This window comes from Ostrinia nubilalis, chromosome 3, assembly GCF_963855985.1.
Source record: "Ostrinia nubilalis chromosome 3, ilOstNubi1.1, whole genome shotgun sequence".
In the NCBI taxonomy this organism is placed as follows: domain Eukaryota; kingdom Metazoa; phylum Arthropoda; class Insecta; order Lepidoptera; family Crambidae; genus Ostrinia; species Ostrinia nubilalis.
In genome coordinates, this window is record NC_087090.1 from 11,881,841 (window position 1) to 11,900,796 (window position 18,956).

The 18,956-nt window shown below is 37.9% G+C and overlaps 1 protein-coding gene across 9 annotated transcripts in view; it reads right to left on the reverse strand.

The window, feature by feature from the left end:
- Nucleotides 1-18,956, reverse strand: part of LOC135087952 (protein ultraspiracle homolog) — a 70,405-nt gene that overhangs the window by 6,813 nt on the left and 44,636 nt on the right. For 8 of the 9 annotated variants that reach the window (XM_063982817.1, XM_063982815.1, XM_063982812.1 and 5 more), the window contains 5 exons: nucleotides 16,036-16,261; nucleotides 15,345-15,473; nucleotides 10,400-10,538; nucleotides 1,913-2,055; nucleotides 698-773 (listed from right to left, as the gene is read on the reverse strand). In XM_063982817.1, the coding sequence (XP_063838887.1) occupies nucleotides 698-773; nucleotides 1,913-2,055; nucleotides 10,400-10,538; nucleotides 15,345-15,473; nucleotides 16,036-16,261 (713 nt within the window). The remainder of the gene's footprint in view (nucleotides 1-697; nucleotides 774-1,912; nucleotides 2,056-10,399; nucleotides 10,539-15,344; nucleotides 15,474-16,035; nucleotides 16,262-18,956) is intronic. The other variant, XM_063982816.1, reaches the window with a different exon arrangement.

Genomic DNA, 18,956 nt, shown 5'->3' on the forward strand with positions numbered 1-18,956 from the left:
TGCCTGTATTTGTGTGAAGTCCATCGTATTATAGTATCTTTCTTTCTTTCATATCTTTAATCAGTACTAGTTTTTGCCGGCGTGAATTTCGGTCTGTCACAAAAAAGTACACAGAACTTGGCATTAAACAACGTCTTTTCGCAATCGTCCAAAGTCGTATTCTCGCTTTCTTTGCCAAATCACACGTGGAGACAAAACAAGAGCGCAATACATGTCGCAAGAAAGGCTACAATCTGGACGGATTGTGAAGCTTGCCACCATCCCAGGTGTGAAGACCACCACGACTCCAGAGTTTAGCGACGGAGAAGGACCGTTTAGTACTTTTTGAGTTAGCAGAGACAGAGGCGACAGAGGACTTTATTTTAATTTTATGTAGTGATTGACCATTTTTTTCTATTGGGAAATGCTTTGCACATACCCACTGGTCGATACGACGACCAGTATGTGGGACTCGCCCCGCAAGGAGGATACCTACTACCTGCCTACCCACTAAAACCCGAAGGTCTCCTCCGAAACCAATGAAACGGAGGCGCAACTTTTATCCTAACTTGGACTTTCGCCCGCGACTCGTGTAGTGATTGACCAAATGGGACTAAGACACATCCAATAGTGGATCATACAGCGGTCTTTAAAATGTTTTAAAAGAAAATTTATTTTTGTTCCAAATGTAAAAATCTTACGCGAAAGTTTAACTTACCAGGCATCAAGCACATGAGCTGTGGCGGCGAAGAGCTTCGCGTGCCATCCATGTTTTCACGCTCATCCGTCAGGAACTGAAACCAAATACATACATCGTGAAAGAAAATCTCAAAACTGCCTTATATCATACTTTCAACAACATCACTTGATTTTTTTTTGCTGTAACATTCTTAATCACTGAAACTACCCATTTCGTTGGAAACAAGATATTCATGCCGATAAGCCTGTTGAATAAATCAACGCTCACGCCCTTTAAAATTTTTAGCCGTCTTTCTTAGAAATAAATTTCAATAGAAACTAGAAACGCCCCTCAGTAAAGTTGAAATATTTAATATTACACAATGTTCTTTGATAAATTAAATCAAGGCTTTGTTATATAAAACTGTAATTCCCTTTTTACGTTTTTTAATAATGCCTTTGATCTTGACTGGTATAGTTCTAATCTGCCTTAACTACGATACCTATTCGCAATTTCTTAATAATAATTATTTCATTTTCTTTTTCTTTGTTGAAATTTAATCAACTTTCTTGAAGTGGTTTACATTTGGGCGAGTGTAAACAAGTCGTTAATGTTTTTAAGGCAATCAGAGGGTATATTAATTTAGGTTGGATCGGTCTCTGTAATTTTAAAATAATACAACGAAATAATAATGATAGTGTTGAAAAGATAATTTTCTATATCTAGCTAAAAAGCTATCGAGGCGATCGGGAGAAAATGTTTTCAGTTCATAAGCAATCTGTTAGAACTTTTGTATCATCAAGGCAAAATAATTAGGGCAACCACACCGGGCAACAATGTTTTAGTAGGTCATAATAACTTTCCATTAAAATAGGTCGTTCGTATGAACGTGAATGTAAGAAACACATTTTAAAACAAACGGTGACGTTATTATGGCCCAGCTTCTGCGAGGCGAGCTTATGAGGAGAGAATGGGCAAATCTTATTTTAGGCAGGATACCCAGCACTGAAGAAACGTGGCATGTAGGTGGGGCATACCATTACTAGGGGAGGGGAGCTTACACATTGGGACTTTTTGCAGCGATACAAACGCGCGTTTTACAGTCGCGAGGCTGTATCGCAATGGTATCGCTGCTTTTAGTATTGCGTATGTGTTTTGCCACTGTTTCGATGCTGAATCGTGTTTGCCTGCAATAACTCGCAAAGTAAAAGGTATGACGATGATTAAGCCTTATGATATTGAGTCGGATGTTACCTCCATCGAGCGCCACGCTATCGCGAAGAGCAGCAGCTCGTTCCACGCGCTCTTGATGAGCAGCACCTGGTCCTCCATCTCCAGCTGCCCGAAGTGCGGGATGTCGCGCGCCCACACCACCAGCGCCGCGATTTGTTTGTTACCTGGAACCAACCGCACAATACGGTTAAAACATATCTACACTTATAAAGAGGAATCATTTTTGATTGTCTGTATTGAATATAGGTTACGATACTAATGGGCCGATTTGAAAAATTCTATAAAAGATAACATTCGAGCCTGCCCGATCCAGTAACAAATATTTTTCTAAAAATAAGGCTTCGTTCGTATTTATTTAGCTATATTTTGACATAGGTATTATCTGTATGGGGTCTTGTAAAACGGTTGGTGAAAATCGACTCAAATATAACGATGGTGGAAATATCAATTACTGTAAGGGACAAAACACGACTTTTCAGGAGAGCCAAAAAACGATTTTTTTTTCTTTATACCTCAATATCTTTTTATGTGATGTTACGATTTAAATAGTTTCTATGGCAAAGTTGCTTAGAATTTTCTGTTCTTTCATAATATAAACGCCAAATTTTCGAAAAACGGGTAGTTTAAAAGATAGCATGTCCCTTACATTAAAGAAACGAGCTTGACTGTACCTTACAATGTTGAAATTTCACAGTATGGAATGTCATGTATGTTGTAAGGTACATTTAAGAATAAATACGACAGTAATATTATTGTAACTTGACAATTTTAACATTGAAACCTGATGTAAGTAGAGGTTGCATTCGAGTTTTCATTAACAAAACGTAGAGAAGAGATAGAAACAAGACAACTAAGTGTTCACAAATGCAGTTGGAGGCATCAAATACACATCACCAACAAAACATTTAGTCACTGATGATGCGTACGTCTGCATTTGTGAACAAGTTGTCTTGTTTCTATTTTTTTCTGTTCATTTTTACGCAGTTAGGTTTTTTTTAATCATCGTTCGTTCGTTTTAGCCGAATGACGTCCACTGCTAGACAAAGGTCTTCCCCCAAGGATTTCCACAACAACCGGTCCTGCGCCGCCCGCATCCAGGAACCTCCTACAACCTTCACCAGATCGTCGGTCGACCTAGTGGAGGTCTGCAGCACATTACGTCTTCCAGCTCGTGGTCGCCACTCAAGAATTTTTCTGCCCCAGCGGCCATCAGCTTTGCAAGCTACGAGCTCCACTCACTGCCACTTGATTTTAGCGATTCTGCGGACTATGTTAGTCACTTTTGTTCTCCTGCGGATCACGTCATTTCTGGTTCAATCACTACGAGCATAGCACGCTCCATCGCCTTTGACCTTGAGTCTTCTTATGAGGCCCACAGTAAGCGACCACGTCTCAGATCCATAAGTTATCAAAGACTTTTGTCTTGAGACAGTGCAATATTTCAGACGTGAGAATATCGCGAAGCTTCCTGAACGTTGCCAGCCGAGTTGGATTCGACGATTGACCTCTTCCTCGAAGTTGGACCTACCTAAGGCTGGTTTTAGTGTCACGCGGATCGTCAGTGCGGATCGCTCCGCACAGCCAATCTGTATGAACTGCTAGGGAGCGAGCGATTCCTGCGGACCGCATTACTCTAAAACGCTTCCTCGAAGTTTACAGATCGGCTGTGTGGAGCGGATCCGCACTGGACGGTCCGCGTGACACTATAACCAGCCTAACTGGACTGTTTGTACTAGGTATATATAATTGTCCACAACTGCCGAGTGTAGAGTATCCAACCTTTAGAGTGCGAATCGAAGGTGGGTTATTTACGCACCGTTGATATTTATGCCGAATCCGTTCCAGTCCAGAAGCAGTTCTCCAGGTGGTGAACAGTTTCGGAGTTTTCAGTTCCCCCTGTCTGCTGCTGCAACTGGTTTCGAGTCTTGATCCTGAAGACGGAACGACATTGTGGCGTTTTCGTACAAGCCTTTCAACACTTCGATGTATCGATATAGTCAATTTGACACCGTTGGAGAAACTGTAGTAGGTACTGCCCAGGTCTCGATCGAAGCTTTCTCATAGTCCACAAACGCCAGGCAAAGTGACTGACTATACTCCTCGGTCTTCTGTATAATTTGCCGTGGCGTATGTATGTGGTGTACTAAAGCCTTTTCGGAAACCGGCTTGTTTGAGAGGCTGGAAGTCATCGAGCTTACGAGCGAGACGATTCGTAATGACTCTCGAAAACAGCTTGTAGACATGGCTCAGAAGTGAGATGGGTCTATAATTCTTCAACAAGGTTTTGTCGCCTTTTTTGAAGAAGAGTATCACCACACTTCTGTGCCATACCGTAGGCGTTTTTCCTTCGAGGATGACGGAATTGAACAGCTTCTGAAGAGCCTTCAGCCCCTCAGTCAAAAACCTAACTGCGTAAAAATGAACAGAAAAAAGATAGAGACAAGACAACTTAGTGTTCATAAGTGTAGTAGGAGTGGGAGGCATTAAATGCATATCACCACCAAAAAAAGTAATTGATATCCTATAAGCATATTAACGTAAGGGCCTAATTATGATAAATCAAAAAGTTTAAAATGAAGTAAGGTTCAATGAGTTCAAAAGTTAAAACCAACAGTTTAGGGTAAGGGCTGAATTGCATTATTAAAAGGAATTTACGTCCTTTAAATCATTTATTTCCCCAAAAGTCGTATTCAGACGACTAAAAATGTTTAAGGTAAGGGACATTTTTTTAAAGATATCAACATTTCAAGTATACCAATCGATAGAGCCGAAAATTCTGAATCCGTTGGTATATATAACTCATTTTGGCCAAAATGTCCCTTACATTAATTGATACTTCCACCATCGATAAAAGATTTCCAATTTCTCAACGTCAAAAACTTCTCAAAAATTAAAACATACGTATATCGCAATGCAAACGATGAAAGTTCAAATGGATCGTAAATTCGTTTCGCGCAACAACCTAAGCGCTTTATATTTATTGAGATTGGCCCTTGGACGAATAAACCACTGGACACGAAACCTACAAGATTTCTAAGGAAACACGATCAACCACTTTTTGCGGGGGGAGAGGTTTGACAATTGTCAAATAATGACATTTAGTGCTGGGAAAAGATCGTAATTTTTTATCGATAGTTATGTAAATGAATGAATGAATGAATGAACCTAACGAGATAAATGAATTATGGATTGATTTAATATTGAAAGTTTCTTTAATTGAAAGACTATAATTAATTATTGTATCGTGTTTATTATAATGCCATTGGTAAATCATAGGTACAAATAATATTACAAATTATTCATATAGGTAGGTAACTAGGTGAAATATTTTTTGACTGTGTTATCATTATCAAATTCGTAAAGCAATAAATAAGTAATATTCTGTTACGATCGACTGCTAACTAGCTTTTGGTCTCAACAAATGTTATAATCTGTCTCACGTCACGGACAAAAGTTTCATCAATAGCCTATTTCTATACATTTCATGAAACACAATTTGATAACATTATGACAATGTATTGCTTTGTAGCGCTTGCAGTACGGATGCACTATCTGAGAATATTTAATTCTTATCTAATGTTGTTGATATTCTAATGTTTAGGTCATTCGAGAAGACCTCCTAGTACTTATTTCAGTTTTGAAGACGTCGGTATATCCTAACTTCATTGATTCCAGAGCAATTTCGCGTTTCCGCTGTAAGCTGGATATTATCTTTGGTCGAAGATGTGTACACAGGGTACCTATCCTGTTGATGAGGGGTATTTCTTTTAGGGTTTTGTGCAGAATCGCGGAATATCCTGTCTCCTTGTTTTGCTTTCATAGATCGTTTCCTTTAAGTCTTAGAGTGGGTGCTTGTGCTTCCTCCTGAATAATGAGGTCTAAATGTCTGAGATTCAGAAAGAAGTCAAGTGATGCCGATAGAGTGGTTCTCATACAACCCATGGCCGCTATGTTTGCTAGGCACTATGCATGTTGTCGATATGACTTGCCCAGTTAAAGAAGAACGGTCATCTGTGACCCAGGCCCGACAGAAACGAGACATACCTCAGTTTTTTTGTCATGTCTTAATTAGTTAAATTATATATTTTTTATATTCGAAATCTATGTATAACACCAAAATATTACGCTTTGTTTTTGTTCAGGCGTTATACAAAAACTAATACAAAATGCCTATTTATCACCAAAATTGGTAAATGTATGTACCTAAATGTCTATTACAGCTGCTATGGAATGTATCTGGGTGACCTGGAGATACAGCCGGATTATACAGGGTGGAAACGAGAAGTTACAAAATCCAAAAAATCAATGTTACCAGCTTCCATAATCTGTAACCTATTATTGGTACCATTTGAAAGAGCTCGTGAAGCACTTTCAGAATCAGTAACTAGTTTTTCGATATCATGTATAGTTTAGAAATAATCGAGTGAGATCACTTATCGTTCCATATGTATAACCACCCTGTATAATCCGGCTGTATCTCCAGGTCACCTAGATACATTCCATAGCAGCTGTAATAGACATTTAGGTACATACATTTACCAATTTTGGTGATAAATAGGCATTTTGTATTAGTTTTTGTATAACGCCTGAACAAAAACAAAGGGTAATATTTTGGTGTTATACATAGATTTCGAATATAAAGAATATATAATTTAACTAATTAAGACATGACAAAAAAACTGAGGTATGTCTCGTTTCTGTCGGGTCTGGGTTTTTTTTGTATGGGGCGTGACCGTTCTTCTTTATTATCAAGGGAGATGCTCAGATATTTCACCTGTGTTGGTTTTGTTTTGAAAAGTTCAGTGGCCTAATTCACGTATCTTGACAGTCAAGATCTCTCTGATGTTCAGAAGTCGTCCCATTGAAAAACAGTTGATGACAGGATGGACCAAATCAAGTTCCAACCACCCCGGTATTTCACTAAACGTGAGGGGATGACACAGATCTAAAAGGTTCCACCTCGGTATTGCATACCGAAAATAAAACCTGTTAATGAAATAAAAAATAATAATTGTAGTCATTTGGCGTATTTTTGTGATGACATTATTAATATTTAGATGCAATGAAAAGTTTAAATTGTATGTTCCATCTGTGTGGATCTCATCATCTTTTGTTTCATGTGACTAAAATAAAGCCAAAAAATCAATCAACATCAAAAATATTTTATTCAAATTTGACCAGTATTTTGATGTACAACATATTTCAAAAAAGGTGTAATTATTACTTACATTTACTGGTGTGCTTGTTTTGTATGTTCCATCTATGTCTATCTCATAATCTTTTGTTTCATGTGACTAAAATTATCAAAACAAAAAAATCTATCAAAATCTAAAATTAATTTGAATAATTTCAGTTTCAGTTTGTTTGGTATATCGATAAACTTATCGACATTTTTCAAGCCCTTTACGTCATAAAAAATGAGATGTGAATGAATGAATGAAACCTATAATCCAACCAAATTAAATATGCTACATGTTTTAAGCATTTACATGTACAATGAGTACTTTTTAAAATGACGTAATCATATTTTGTTTACATATCAAATTTTATTTATTTTACGAAAAAATAGTTACTATAATAGATTTAAAATGTACTTACGCGTGATAAGAAACATTTCTTGTGTGACAGGAATAATTTTTGCAATAAAGTACGGCGCATTTACCCATTTTTCGTGATATTTTTACTCTTCGAGAGCTGGCGTCATACTGACAAAGTGACAACCTGACAACATTTACCATGGCTAATTTAGCCTTGGTAAGTGCTAGCGGGGTAAAGACGAAAACGTCACTCGTTACGCGTCCAGTGGTTTATTCGTCCAAGGATTGGCCCCAAAGGGTTAAAACATAAAACACCTAGAAAAGGATATAAACATGTTTTACAGGGGTACAAGACTTTATGGCGCTGCTCTAGTTAGTACGGCGAGTTCTATTTACTTAATTTTTGTCACCGTTTCAATCAACTTTAATATTAACTTCCATTTTAAACGCACCATCAAATCGTTTACGATTAAACAAAAAGCATAAAGGTAATTAATCAAGTTTTAATGATGCATTAAGTCAATAAAACATCAATCAACACAATAATTTATTCACATATTGTTGATTGAGTATGAGCACATTATAAAAGGTAATCTAATCCAACATATAAGTTGAACCTAAGAGAGGAATAAAAATAATCTTTTGATTCTATTTAATGAAGCATAAAAATCTGTAAGTATTTACATTATCTTGGGTGATTATAAACGGAATCCATGTTAATTAAAACTTGTTCGATTAATAATTTACACAGGGATACTGCAGAAATAACGTCGTCCCGGGCGAGGATAAAGCTGCAGAAAACAATTTCAAGCCGAGCAATAAATATTAATTATCACTTTCCCCTCCGGTCATTGTAAAATTCTAAGAACGAGATTGAGATAAGGATATTTTTTACTCCTTTGTGTTTGTGTTATCATCCCAAACGCAACCACACAAAGGGTTGGCATTTATCTCGTTTTGTTCACTCTTACTCGACTTTTATTAGAAAATCGTTTTACGGACGCATACCATAGTTTGAACAGAAGGCTAACTTTTATTGGTAACAACAAATACTTTTATGATGTCTGACTAATACTCAAACATTCCATGATGTAAAGTTAAAGAATTTTGTATAGATAAAACACAAAAAGTACGCATTTTTGTGGAACGACGACATTACAAACCAGTTTCGCGTTATATAGGTACGCTATAATAATTATGTACATAATACATATCTGCGTGCCTTCGCTTTTTGTAGTGTGTGGAATTTATTTACGCCGCGTAATAGAGCGACACCAATAAAACATAGGGACAAGTTGCAGCCTGGACAGCGACAGAGGTCGCGCTAGTAATTGAATCAATCATAGCAATAAAAATAAACTAGTAAATCGATTACTTACGTCGCGAATGATATTCGTTTCAAATCGATTAAAAATAAGTGAATGATCGTGGAATCTTTAAGATTAGACTGTTTCACACCTAATCGTGGTCTATCTATACTAGAAATAACAAGGAAACCTGTTTTTACATTAAAATATGGACAATAATAATATGCCGGTAGATGACGTGCATTGGGCACGTGAAGTTTTAAAAAACTTGCTTGTTTGCTAAATAAACAGACTATTTATATTGCAATAACATCTAGAGCCAAATGTTTTATACCTAGAGCGTAAAGTACAGTCACTATTTGTGTATGAAAAGTACGGAATTTTTGGTCACAAAGATCATAGAATTAGAATATGGCTCAGCTCGACACCAACTCACAATTTCTCTGCCCTATTGTGTTTTTTAAGCATGAGCAAGTCAGTATGTCTCTACATTTTAATTTCGTCCTTCGCTGTCCTGTTGTATCACGACAATACCTTTTATCGTAATGTTTGTCGTACTCGTATCGTACTTGCCACGTCATTCATATATCACTTTGTTTTTCGTGATCATTTCGCATTTAAAACAGCGTTGTTATTTATTTAAGTTATTTGAAGAAATAAACGATTACTAATGTACATTGGACTCATTAATCTGCTTAATCAAATTACACCAGTATAATTAAACGTTTTGCAATTGCAATAAAATCCACGACATCATTATGATTAGTGCTCATTGATTTACGACTTACCACTTTATTTCCTAATCTACCTACTTGTTTGTATTTTCATCATGACACCAACCCATGATGTTTCTAGTCAATTTTGCAATAAAATTCATGACTTCTTTATAATTAGTACACATTATGTCTTACATACCTACTATAATTCAATACACAATACTCAAATCTTTATTGCATTCTAATTCATAATTTACTTGCTTGTACTTTCATCATGACACCACCCCATGACGTTGCAATAAAATCCACGACATCATTATAATTAGTGATCATTATTACTTACTTTATTTCGTAATCTATTTATTTGTATTTCATCATGACAGACCACCTATGACGTTGCTAGTCAATTCTGCAGCGTGAAACAGCATCTTTATAATTTATTGAAATTACTGAATCTCTCGTCACGTACCCGTTAGAATCGATTAATTAAGGGTGCGATACCGAACCGATAGGCATCTTGTCCGAGTATTAGGAATATTTAGGCCCGGAGAACCCTAATTTACATTTGGTTTGAACTTCATCTCCTAAAATAAAGGTTTTTTTCGGATTTGATATTGTTAACGTGATTAATCTATACGTTAATATAACATATTATAATCGTTTTTCTGTTGATGAATGTGCATGATTGTATAAATTTTAGGGTTCGGCCAAACCAACGCGTGCAGCCTGTGTGCGCGCGATGGCGATCCTACAGATTTCCACTGATCACCATCGCCGCCATCGCGCACGCAGGCTGCACTGCACGCGTTGGTTTGGTCTACCTTTGTCGAATAAAGAGTTTTTCTCTCTTTCTACAATAACTGACCTATTTGACAAAGGCTAGAGTCACAGTAAGATTTTAAAAGCTCACCTATAAGACTAGAGTTACAGTACGGTTCTAACGCTCACCTATTTGACAAAGGCTAGAGACGGGAGCGCGAAACTTGGGGGGCACGTTGCTGTCGGGCCCGACCCGCAGGAACTGGCACTCCTCGCTGGTGTCCGCCACCAGCGACTCCATCTCCAGCAGCCGCTCGATCGACAGCTCCTGCAACAAGATACGGAGATACAGGACTTGGTACTGGTAAGTACGGAAGGGCTTTATTTATTTGGCATCTTTCATTTGCGTTAGTTAGAGGCATAGACTTCCCTCCCTAAACTTTAAACTCTATTGCCAAAGAGATCGCGGTGGTGGACCGTCTAGACACGTTGCAAGAGTCATGTGTATAACAAAGGCACACTTCAGAAGTATTATTTCATCCTTCTATATTTGAGAAATGTCGACGCGGTTCTCAAGATTTCCTCCTGGAAACTTAACCATCAATGGCAGAAATTTAGGCCTGGTTCAAACACAGCGATAATCCCACGCTAACCGCGAAGTTTCTTGGTGGTTCTCATTGGCGAGGCACCGAGGCAATAATTTTTGCCAGGTTTGATACAAATATTTTTAACAACTGCTCAGAAACCGCGCGGTTATCCGTTCTGAACCAAGCCTTATTGACGGTTAAGTTAGACCGGACGGAACGTACAATACGAAAACAGTGTTATTGCCTACCTTGGATTACCCAGTTCCATTTGATTTCAAACAGTGTAGTGGTGTAGATCTTTATCTACGGCAAGAAACAATACCTACTATCTATAAGTTACGATGTTCTAGCTAGTCGGTGCGATGCCGACTAATGTCACCTTTCGTAAATAGCTAATAAATAAAGTTAGTAATTGGTATGTCTGAAAAGTATTTGTTTTAAAGTTAACTAGGTTGAAAAATAAAAAGACAAATCGACAAGAAACCCGATATGTACTTAGATTTAAGATGTTTGCACTATAACGACCCAATAAATATTGTTTAATTGACTGCACCAAATATAAATATTACTTACAATGATGCATTATGGCTTCTTGCCATTTTATGATATTTATGAGGTACAATTTACAATTTGAAAAATGTAACCTATTCATCTTTTCACTTGAAAGGAAATTTTATTTTTGTTTATAAACCACTCTTCAGATCCTTATTCCATTGTGATTTATAGATTTTATTTCTTTCTTGATATAAATAACATTAAGTTTTTTATACTCAACAATTTGCTACTTATATTTGGATCAATAAAAGGAACGGTATAGTTAGAGACAATAAAATACTAATTAATTCCGGGGGGTTATTTAGCTATTCTCTCAGTTCAAACAACGGGACATTTAATAAAAGACAAGGCAAATAAGTGTCTTTGATACGCAATAAGGGCACCCGTATACATAAATTACCCAATTTTCTAGTTAGGTAACAAAATATAATGCTTTTGCTAAATGAACCTGTAATTTGTATGATAATAAACACATTTGCTTATTGTATTATAATACGCGCATTAGCTTCACTGGGCTTTATAAACCGGTAATAACTAGACCTATTAGATTAATATAGGTACATTTATTATCTGCCTATGAATAATTCGATACAGCACAACTTTTATGGAAATTATTGTTATTGTTCAGAAATCGACTTAAGCCCGTATTCACAAACGATGCTTGCTTAAGAGAGAAGCGTTGAATAGAGCTCTGTCGTGTGTCACCCTGTGCGTCCACGCGCACTGTGAGACCTCATAGTAATGTTTGTTAATACTAATACGGGCGTTAGTCATGTAACAACAATCTTAGCAAAAGTTTTCATAGCGGCAATTTACTGTTTAATACTCCATTTTACACTATTTTACTAATATGAGTAAATATCGCACGCATGGAACGGTCACGTCACGTCCGATATAAGGCCGCAAATCGTTCTATCGCGACATTCGTGATATTCTATGTAAATCATGAACAATTTAAGCTACGGCAAATCAAAAATCTTATGTATATTAATTTTAGCAAGTAACAAGGGACTAGTTTTCAAAATCTGGCGTGATGTCGACTGTACTTTACCACAAATATCCACGTGAATATTCGCCGATGTTAAATTAGATTTAACGGGACAGTTCGCATACCTCGTCCCAAATTCCTTTGCAGCCAGGTTCAACTGGATTAGTGTGCGGGTAGCCTATGTACCCAGTTACCTTCAAGGTCGTAGCCAGGGCGACGTGGTCCTGAACGCCCTTTCAGCCCTTTGTAGGCGCCCTCAAAGGGAAACCGTATCAGCAACTACACACAACAATACAACACAAGTCTTATTCAACCGAAAAGACTTAAAAATAACGTGTTAACGTGTTTTTGTATCGATATTCTCCGATAAAGCTTGTTATTGTATGCCCTTTGTACATTTAGGTATGTTACACACATGGTTCTTGAATGTGTTTTATAAACTTATTGTTGTATTGCTAATGAACACCTCACAGTCTGTTAGGTAGGTACTATCGATTAGCATGAGGCAAGTCTTAATTAAACTATAATACCTAACATCTAAATTGGTTTAAAACAAAACGGCTGGTAATATTGATGTTTGGTGTAAACAACAAAGCGCGTGCGCGTTTAAAATTGTATTTTATTCTGCAAAATAAGAGATATTGTAATTTCACTCTCTGTGAATCACAAATTCCACCCATTATTGTCAACAAACTTTAAATTTTAAAAACTCCGCAGCGAATAGTAGTGGGCAAAACAAAAACACAGCTATTACGCAACACCTAGCTAGATAGTACCAGATTCGAGGCGTGACTGTAATGTGATTCGCCGTGTTTTTCTGTAAACAACAAAGCTACATAGGTACCTTTCGATATATTCTCCAAATAAAAATTACGCAGCGTCATCAAGCCGCGGAAAACGAGTAAAACGACACAAGATCGATGGGATAGTCGGGCCATAAACAAAGAAATCTGTGGCGAGTCACCGGTCAAGTTATTTTTATTGCAGTCGTTTTAATTAATCGGACCGCGAGTCCTTTATTTCTAACGACCGTACGCGACCGTATCCCTGCGATTTTGTTGCATAAAAACACCACGCGATGCCTGTGTAGTCAAGTTATTTATGTTATTGTTATAAACGTTAACTAGGTAAGTAACATTGCAATACTCATTATTATACTATGGTTATAATAAGGTAATATAGATTGTTTAATTAAACTACTTTAAGAGAAGAGGCTCTACGGCTTTTTGCTAGGATACAACATGCGTTTAACGCAATTAAAATACGCGTGCACTTATGCGCACGCTCACGCACGAATATCGAAAATAACATAAGTACACGGCAATGCAGGAGTGCGGACGAAATGGCATAAGGCACACCTTAAATTTTACCAGCACTTCTGCTCCTGCTATGCCCTTGCCCATACCACGATTTGACAGTTTATGCGTAGTGCGTAAACTCTTAAGACTTCTTTTAAATTATGAGTAACATGTAATAACTGAATAAAACACAATAAATACACGATTAATAATCTCGTATATGGTAAAATCACACCAAAAACTTTTAATAAACTTGTCTGAACCAGAAAGTAGTTTTTCTCTTGTCTAACGCGAAGAAATAATCAGGTGAGCAATTAATTTTAAAACAAGTGAAGGCGTGCTGAAACCTAGTAGGTAACGCATTAATTAAGTCATAGGTGAAACGAGCAAAGTGGAATATTTACGCTAATTAATTTCCAAGTCGTTTTTGCGATGTTTTCATTGAAGTGAGTACTGTATTTGACGCACGAGTTAATTGCGTGTCATTCAAACGATAGCAAATTGACTCTGGTAATATTTATCGAATCAAATATCAACGTATCATCAAAGGTGCCTTCAATAAAATAATGTCGTATCTGTTTACGCTCGTTTATTCCTAATTGAAGAATTTTTCCTACTCTCACTTGTTTTCTTTAATAAGTACCTACCGTTTTAATGTGGAAATTTTCATTCATTGTGTTTTGTGTTATCGACTCTAACTTTAACAGGTGCAGTCACCAGCACATCAGGCCACATATTTTTATTATTATTTTTATAGCAAAATTAACAAATTACTCACATATTTTAGTGATTTTGTGGAACAAAACCACTTCTTGTAATTACAAAGTGAGAGACAGACGTAGGTGGATCCTTCAAAAGGTTGGTAAACATCTTCGTGTTTTATATTCAAATATTGCCTAAATAAACAGTCGAAATAAATAATGAACATCTAATTCTGTCTTCAAATCATCGTGGCTGATGAACAATCCCATTTTCTGATAAGCAATCTTTAGAAGCGTGACTACGCTCGCTTTAATTATGCCGATCGGGCTAATTAGCTAATTTCACAGCCCATTGCCCAGCGGTGGGACAGCGGGGGCTCATTACATTTTATTATGATCAAAGATAAACATATCCAAGTAAAAGTGTTACTAAGAAACGTAATTCACAAAACAGTTTATTGCTGAAAATAACTCTCAAGGGCGCCTCCAAGCGCTAAATTGTGGGTTGTTGGAATACAAGTGTGGTGGCACATCAACGTTGAGATAACCTTTACAGACATACCATATGACCCCAGGTGGCCTGCTCTTTATATCTTGCGCCACTGCGTATTTCATGAGGCCTTCAAGACACATTAAGCACTTTCAGCTGAAGTACAGTTACGAGCAAAAGTGATAGTAGAATAATTTAGGTCGACACAAAATTCATGATATTTTGGATGTGTACAGCTAATCAAGCAAACGTGGCGCTGCAGACACGGTACACAAAAGGCAGATTTGCTACAGGAAGATTAGTTATATTAGAGAATAACATTATTCACATACATTTGAAACAAAAGCTGGGAAGAGGGGGATACATTTTCTTTGACAGAAATACACAACTTCCTCACGAAAAAGCTCACCTTATACAATAGCTGAAATTAGCAATCTCCAGACATTCAGCCTATTGCCACCTGTACCACAAATTTTATACGTCTGCATCAATACTTCTTTGACGATTGAGCTCACCTGTACAGTACTGCTTGGGTCTTCTGTCCTAGCCATGACGTCCTGCCATAGCCGCCATTCCTCTCGCTTTCTCTCACGCGTCATATTACGCGCTTCTGCTAGACAATCCCGGTATAGTTGAGTCCAAGCCTTTTTGCGAAAGAAAATAAACCTAATAATAATATTTGTTTAGATAAACTTGTCTGGACTGTTTTTACTTGACTTTTGACATTAGGTTATTTATTTTGCATTGTTTGTTTGACATACTTAATTGAAAAAATTAAAGCTGTCCCTCCGTAACTCTTCACTTACGCTGCACCAAGACCCTTCAGAAAAGTGAGACCAAGGCCACCTGACCGTTCTATTCAGGTTCGTATCACCTATACACATCAGGCTACGTCAGTCATTTGTTTTCTAACTAGGGCTGTGCTCACCTGTACAAAACTGCTCGAATGAGCATCCTCTCTCTAGCTGCCCGCTGCCGCTTCTCCTGCACTATCTCCCACTTCACATGCCACATCTACACATCAGGCTACGTCAGTCATTTGTTCTCTAACTAGGGCTGAGCTCACCTATACAGAACTGCTCGGGTGAGCATTCCTCTGTCCCCCTAACCGCCCGCTGCCGCTCCTTCTGCACTGTCTCGCACTTTAAGCCACACCCTGAGTCTGGCTACGTCAATAATTTGTTCCCTAACTAGCGATGTGCTCACCTGTACAGAACTGCTCGGGTGAGCATCCTCTGTCCCCCTAGCTGCCCGCTGCCGCTCCTCCTGCACTGCCTCGCGCTTCATGCCGCACGCCAGACATTTCTGATATCGACAGTACTGGCATCTATTCCTCTGTCGCTTGTCGATGATGCAATTCCGTTCTTCGCGACACGCGTATGTGAGGTCCTTCCGTACTGTCCTCTTGAAGAACCCTTTGCAGCCTTCGCAACTAGAAAGAAATATTTTTTGTTTAGTGATGGATTCATCAACACTCAACAGACATTTATGTAAATTTGAAAATAAGTCACTTCAGATTTAAGACGAGAAAAGTATTGAAAATGTTTGATAATTTCTTTGGAGGCGTTAAATGCCGCAAAAAAAAAACAATCTAGAAAATGTATAATTAATTTTTAATTTATACCTCGTGCCTAGCAAATGAAGCCGATTGCAATAAAAAATATTTATTAGTTGTAATTCAAAAGTATATATGCCTCTCATAATAATTATTCATGTAATAAAATTCACAAAATTCATAAATTATATTCTGCATAAGCAGGCAACGTGGTGGCTCTATATGCTAAATGTCAAAAACATAAAAAGGTACCTATAATGACTATAAAACAATGCCGGCATTGTGTCTGAAATAATTTACACTGGGTTATAATAGCGTAGACACTGCCCGTGCCGCACCAAGTGTGGTGACTAACATATGGCATTATCTCAACGTGAAATCTCGTGGGATATAAGCGGTCAATGTCAATGGTCAAGTAAGCTTAACAATGAGACATTAAATAGCCTCTTAAACCAAAGGAAATTATAGTCTGCTACACGAAGCACCACATTATGACTTATGATGAGATCATTATTGCACCTTGAATGCGATCGTTTATTTAAATCAATCCAGTTTTTTTGTTACTTTCAAAAGGAGTCATCATTCGTATTATTAGTGATGAATGCAATTGGGGTCAGTTTTTGCCGGGGTCAAGTAGTGCCGTTAACGCCGTGACACTAAAGAAGTATTATTTCGCTTCCATCATTTTGTAAGACGTGATTACATAAGACCCTTTTCTGCTAGCCCTTTTCCACCTTTATGAAACCAGACGTTTAGCGTGCCAGCCCTATCGCGTTGTGGCACCTGCCTACACAGAACGTTTTCCTAACTCTATTTTGTTGCGAATAGCTAGATATTGAAACTCGCTACCTGCCGATGTTATTCCCGAGAACGAAAGTTCCATTTGAAACTTTCCACCACCGCCCTTCTGCTAATAACGAGATTGCAGTCAAATAAAAATTTCGTCCTCATCTTTAAAACAATAATAACACGTCACCAACAGCTCGATACGATACGATACGATACGATAGTGCCGACCCAGCCAGGACGAGGCCTGTCCCGGTCAAACCGGTATACCAGGGGGCACGATTTTAAGGAAAGACACGCTCTGGGATGGGAGAGGACGGCCGACTAGCCGCTGCGTCTTTTAAACCGCAACCGGTCGACCACAACCAAGTAGATATGCATCCTGAGCCTGGTCTAGGAAAAAAGGTAAAGACGGGTTATCGTTGATAGGACTGAGCGTTGATGCGATGAGATGGGCGGTCTGGCCTTTGATGAGATGACTTTGGCTGTTCTTGGTTCTTGTACTGCTGCTACTCGTTGTTCTCTTGACGTCTGTGGTACTGCGTTTTTGTCGGGCGGTCTGGCCTTTGATGAGATGACTTGGGCTGTTCTTGGTTCTTGTACTGCTGCTACTCGTTGTTCTCTTGACGTCTGTGGTACTGCGTTTTTGTCGGGCGGTCTGGCCTTTGATGAGATGACTTTGGCTGTTCTTGGTTCTTGTACTGCTGCTTCTCGTTGTTCTATTGACGTCTGTGGTACTGCGTTTTTTTTTTGGCGGTCTGGCCTTTGATGAGATGACTTTGGCTGTTCTTGGTTCTTGTACTGCTGCTACTCGTTGTTCTCTTGACGTCTGTGGTACCTACTGCGTTTTTGTCGTCTCTGTATCTTCCAGATTAAATATTTCTTCAACTTCTTTTCTTAATATCGTTGGACGGACTAAACTGGTGATACGTGCGATGAGATGGGCGGTCTGACCTTTGGTAAGGGATATGGCTTGTTTTTCTTGGTTCTTGTACTACTACTATTAGACTTGCATCATTGTTCTCCCGATTTTATCGTCTTATTTTCTTCCAGGTAAAATATTTCTTGTATTTCTTTTCTTTAGGACTGAGTATTGGTGCGATGAAATGGGCGGTCTGGCTTTTGGTGAGGCGGCTTGGTTATTCTTAGTTCTTGTACAAGACTGTAACTTGATTGTTTTTCCGATTTTATCGTCTTATGTTCCTTGTCAAATATTTCCCGTACTTCTTTTCTTGATGTCGTTGATTGAATGAGCGTTGCTGCGATAAGGCGGGCGGTCTGGTCTTTAGTGAGGTGTCTTGTTTTTTGTAATGCTGCTAGACTAGCTTCATTGTTCTCCTGAGGTCTGTCGGTCTGTGTTAGGTAGGTACTGGGTTTTTGACGTCTATTTTGTTTACATCTTCCTGCTCAAATATTTCTTATGCTTCATTACTTATTTCTTTTTGTCGTAATTGAGTTCACTCTCTTCTATTTCTTGTATAGTAGATGTTTAAATTTATTCACAATCTTCGAATAACTTGATTCTCTTGTTTTTTACTAATTAATCCATCGATAACTGTGGTTTTAGATTTTTGTCATCTTCTTCGTAGTCTGTTTTGCCTGGGTCGAATATTTCTTATGTTGCTTGATTTTTTTTGTTGTTGTCTCATGCTAAATAGATCTTCTCTCTTCGATTATTTGATTTGTTTGCACTTTTGACTTTTCCGTTGATATAATATGCGTTTGTGGGTTTTTGTTGTCTTTTTCGCTATCTTTTGATATTGTTTCTTCAATATCTAAAGTTTCT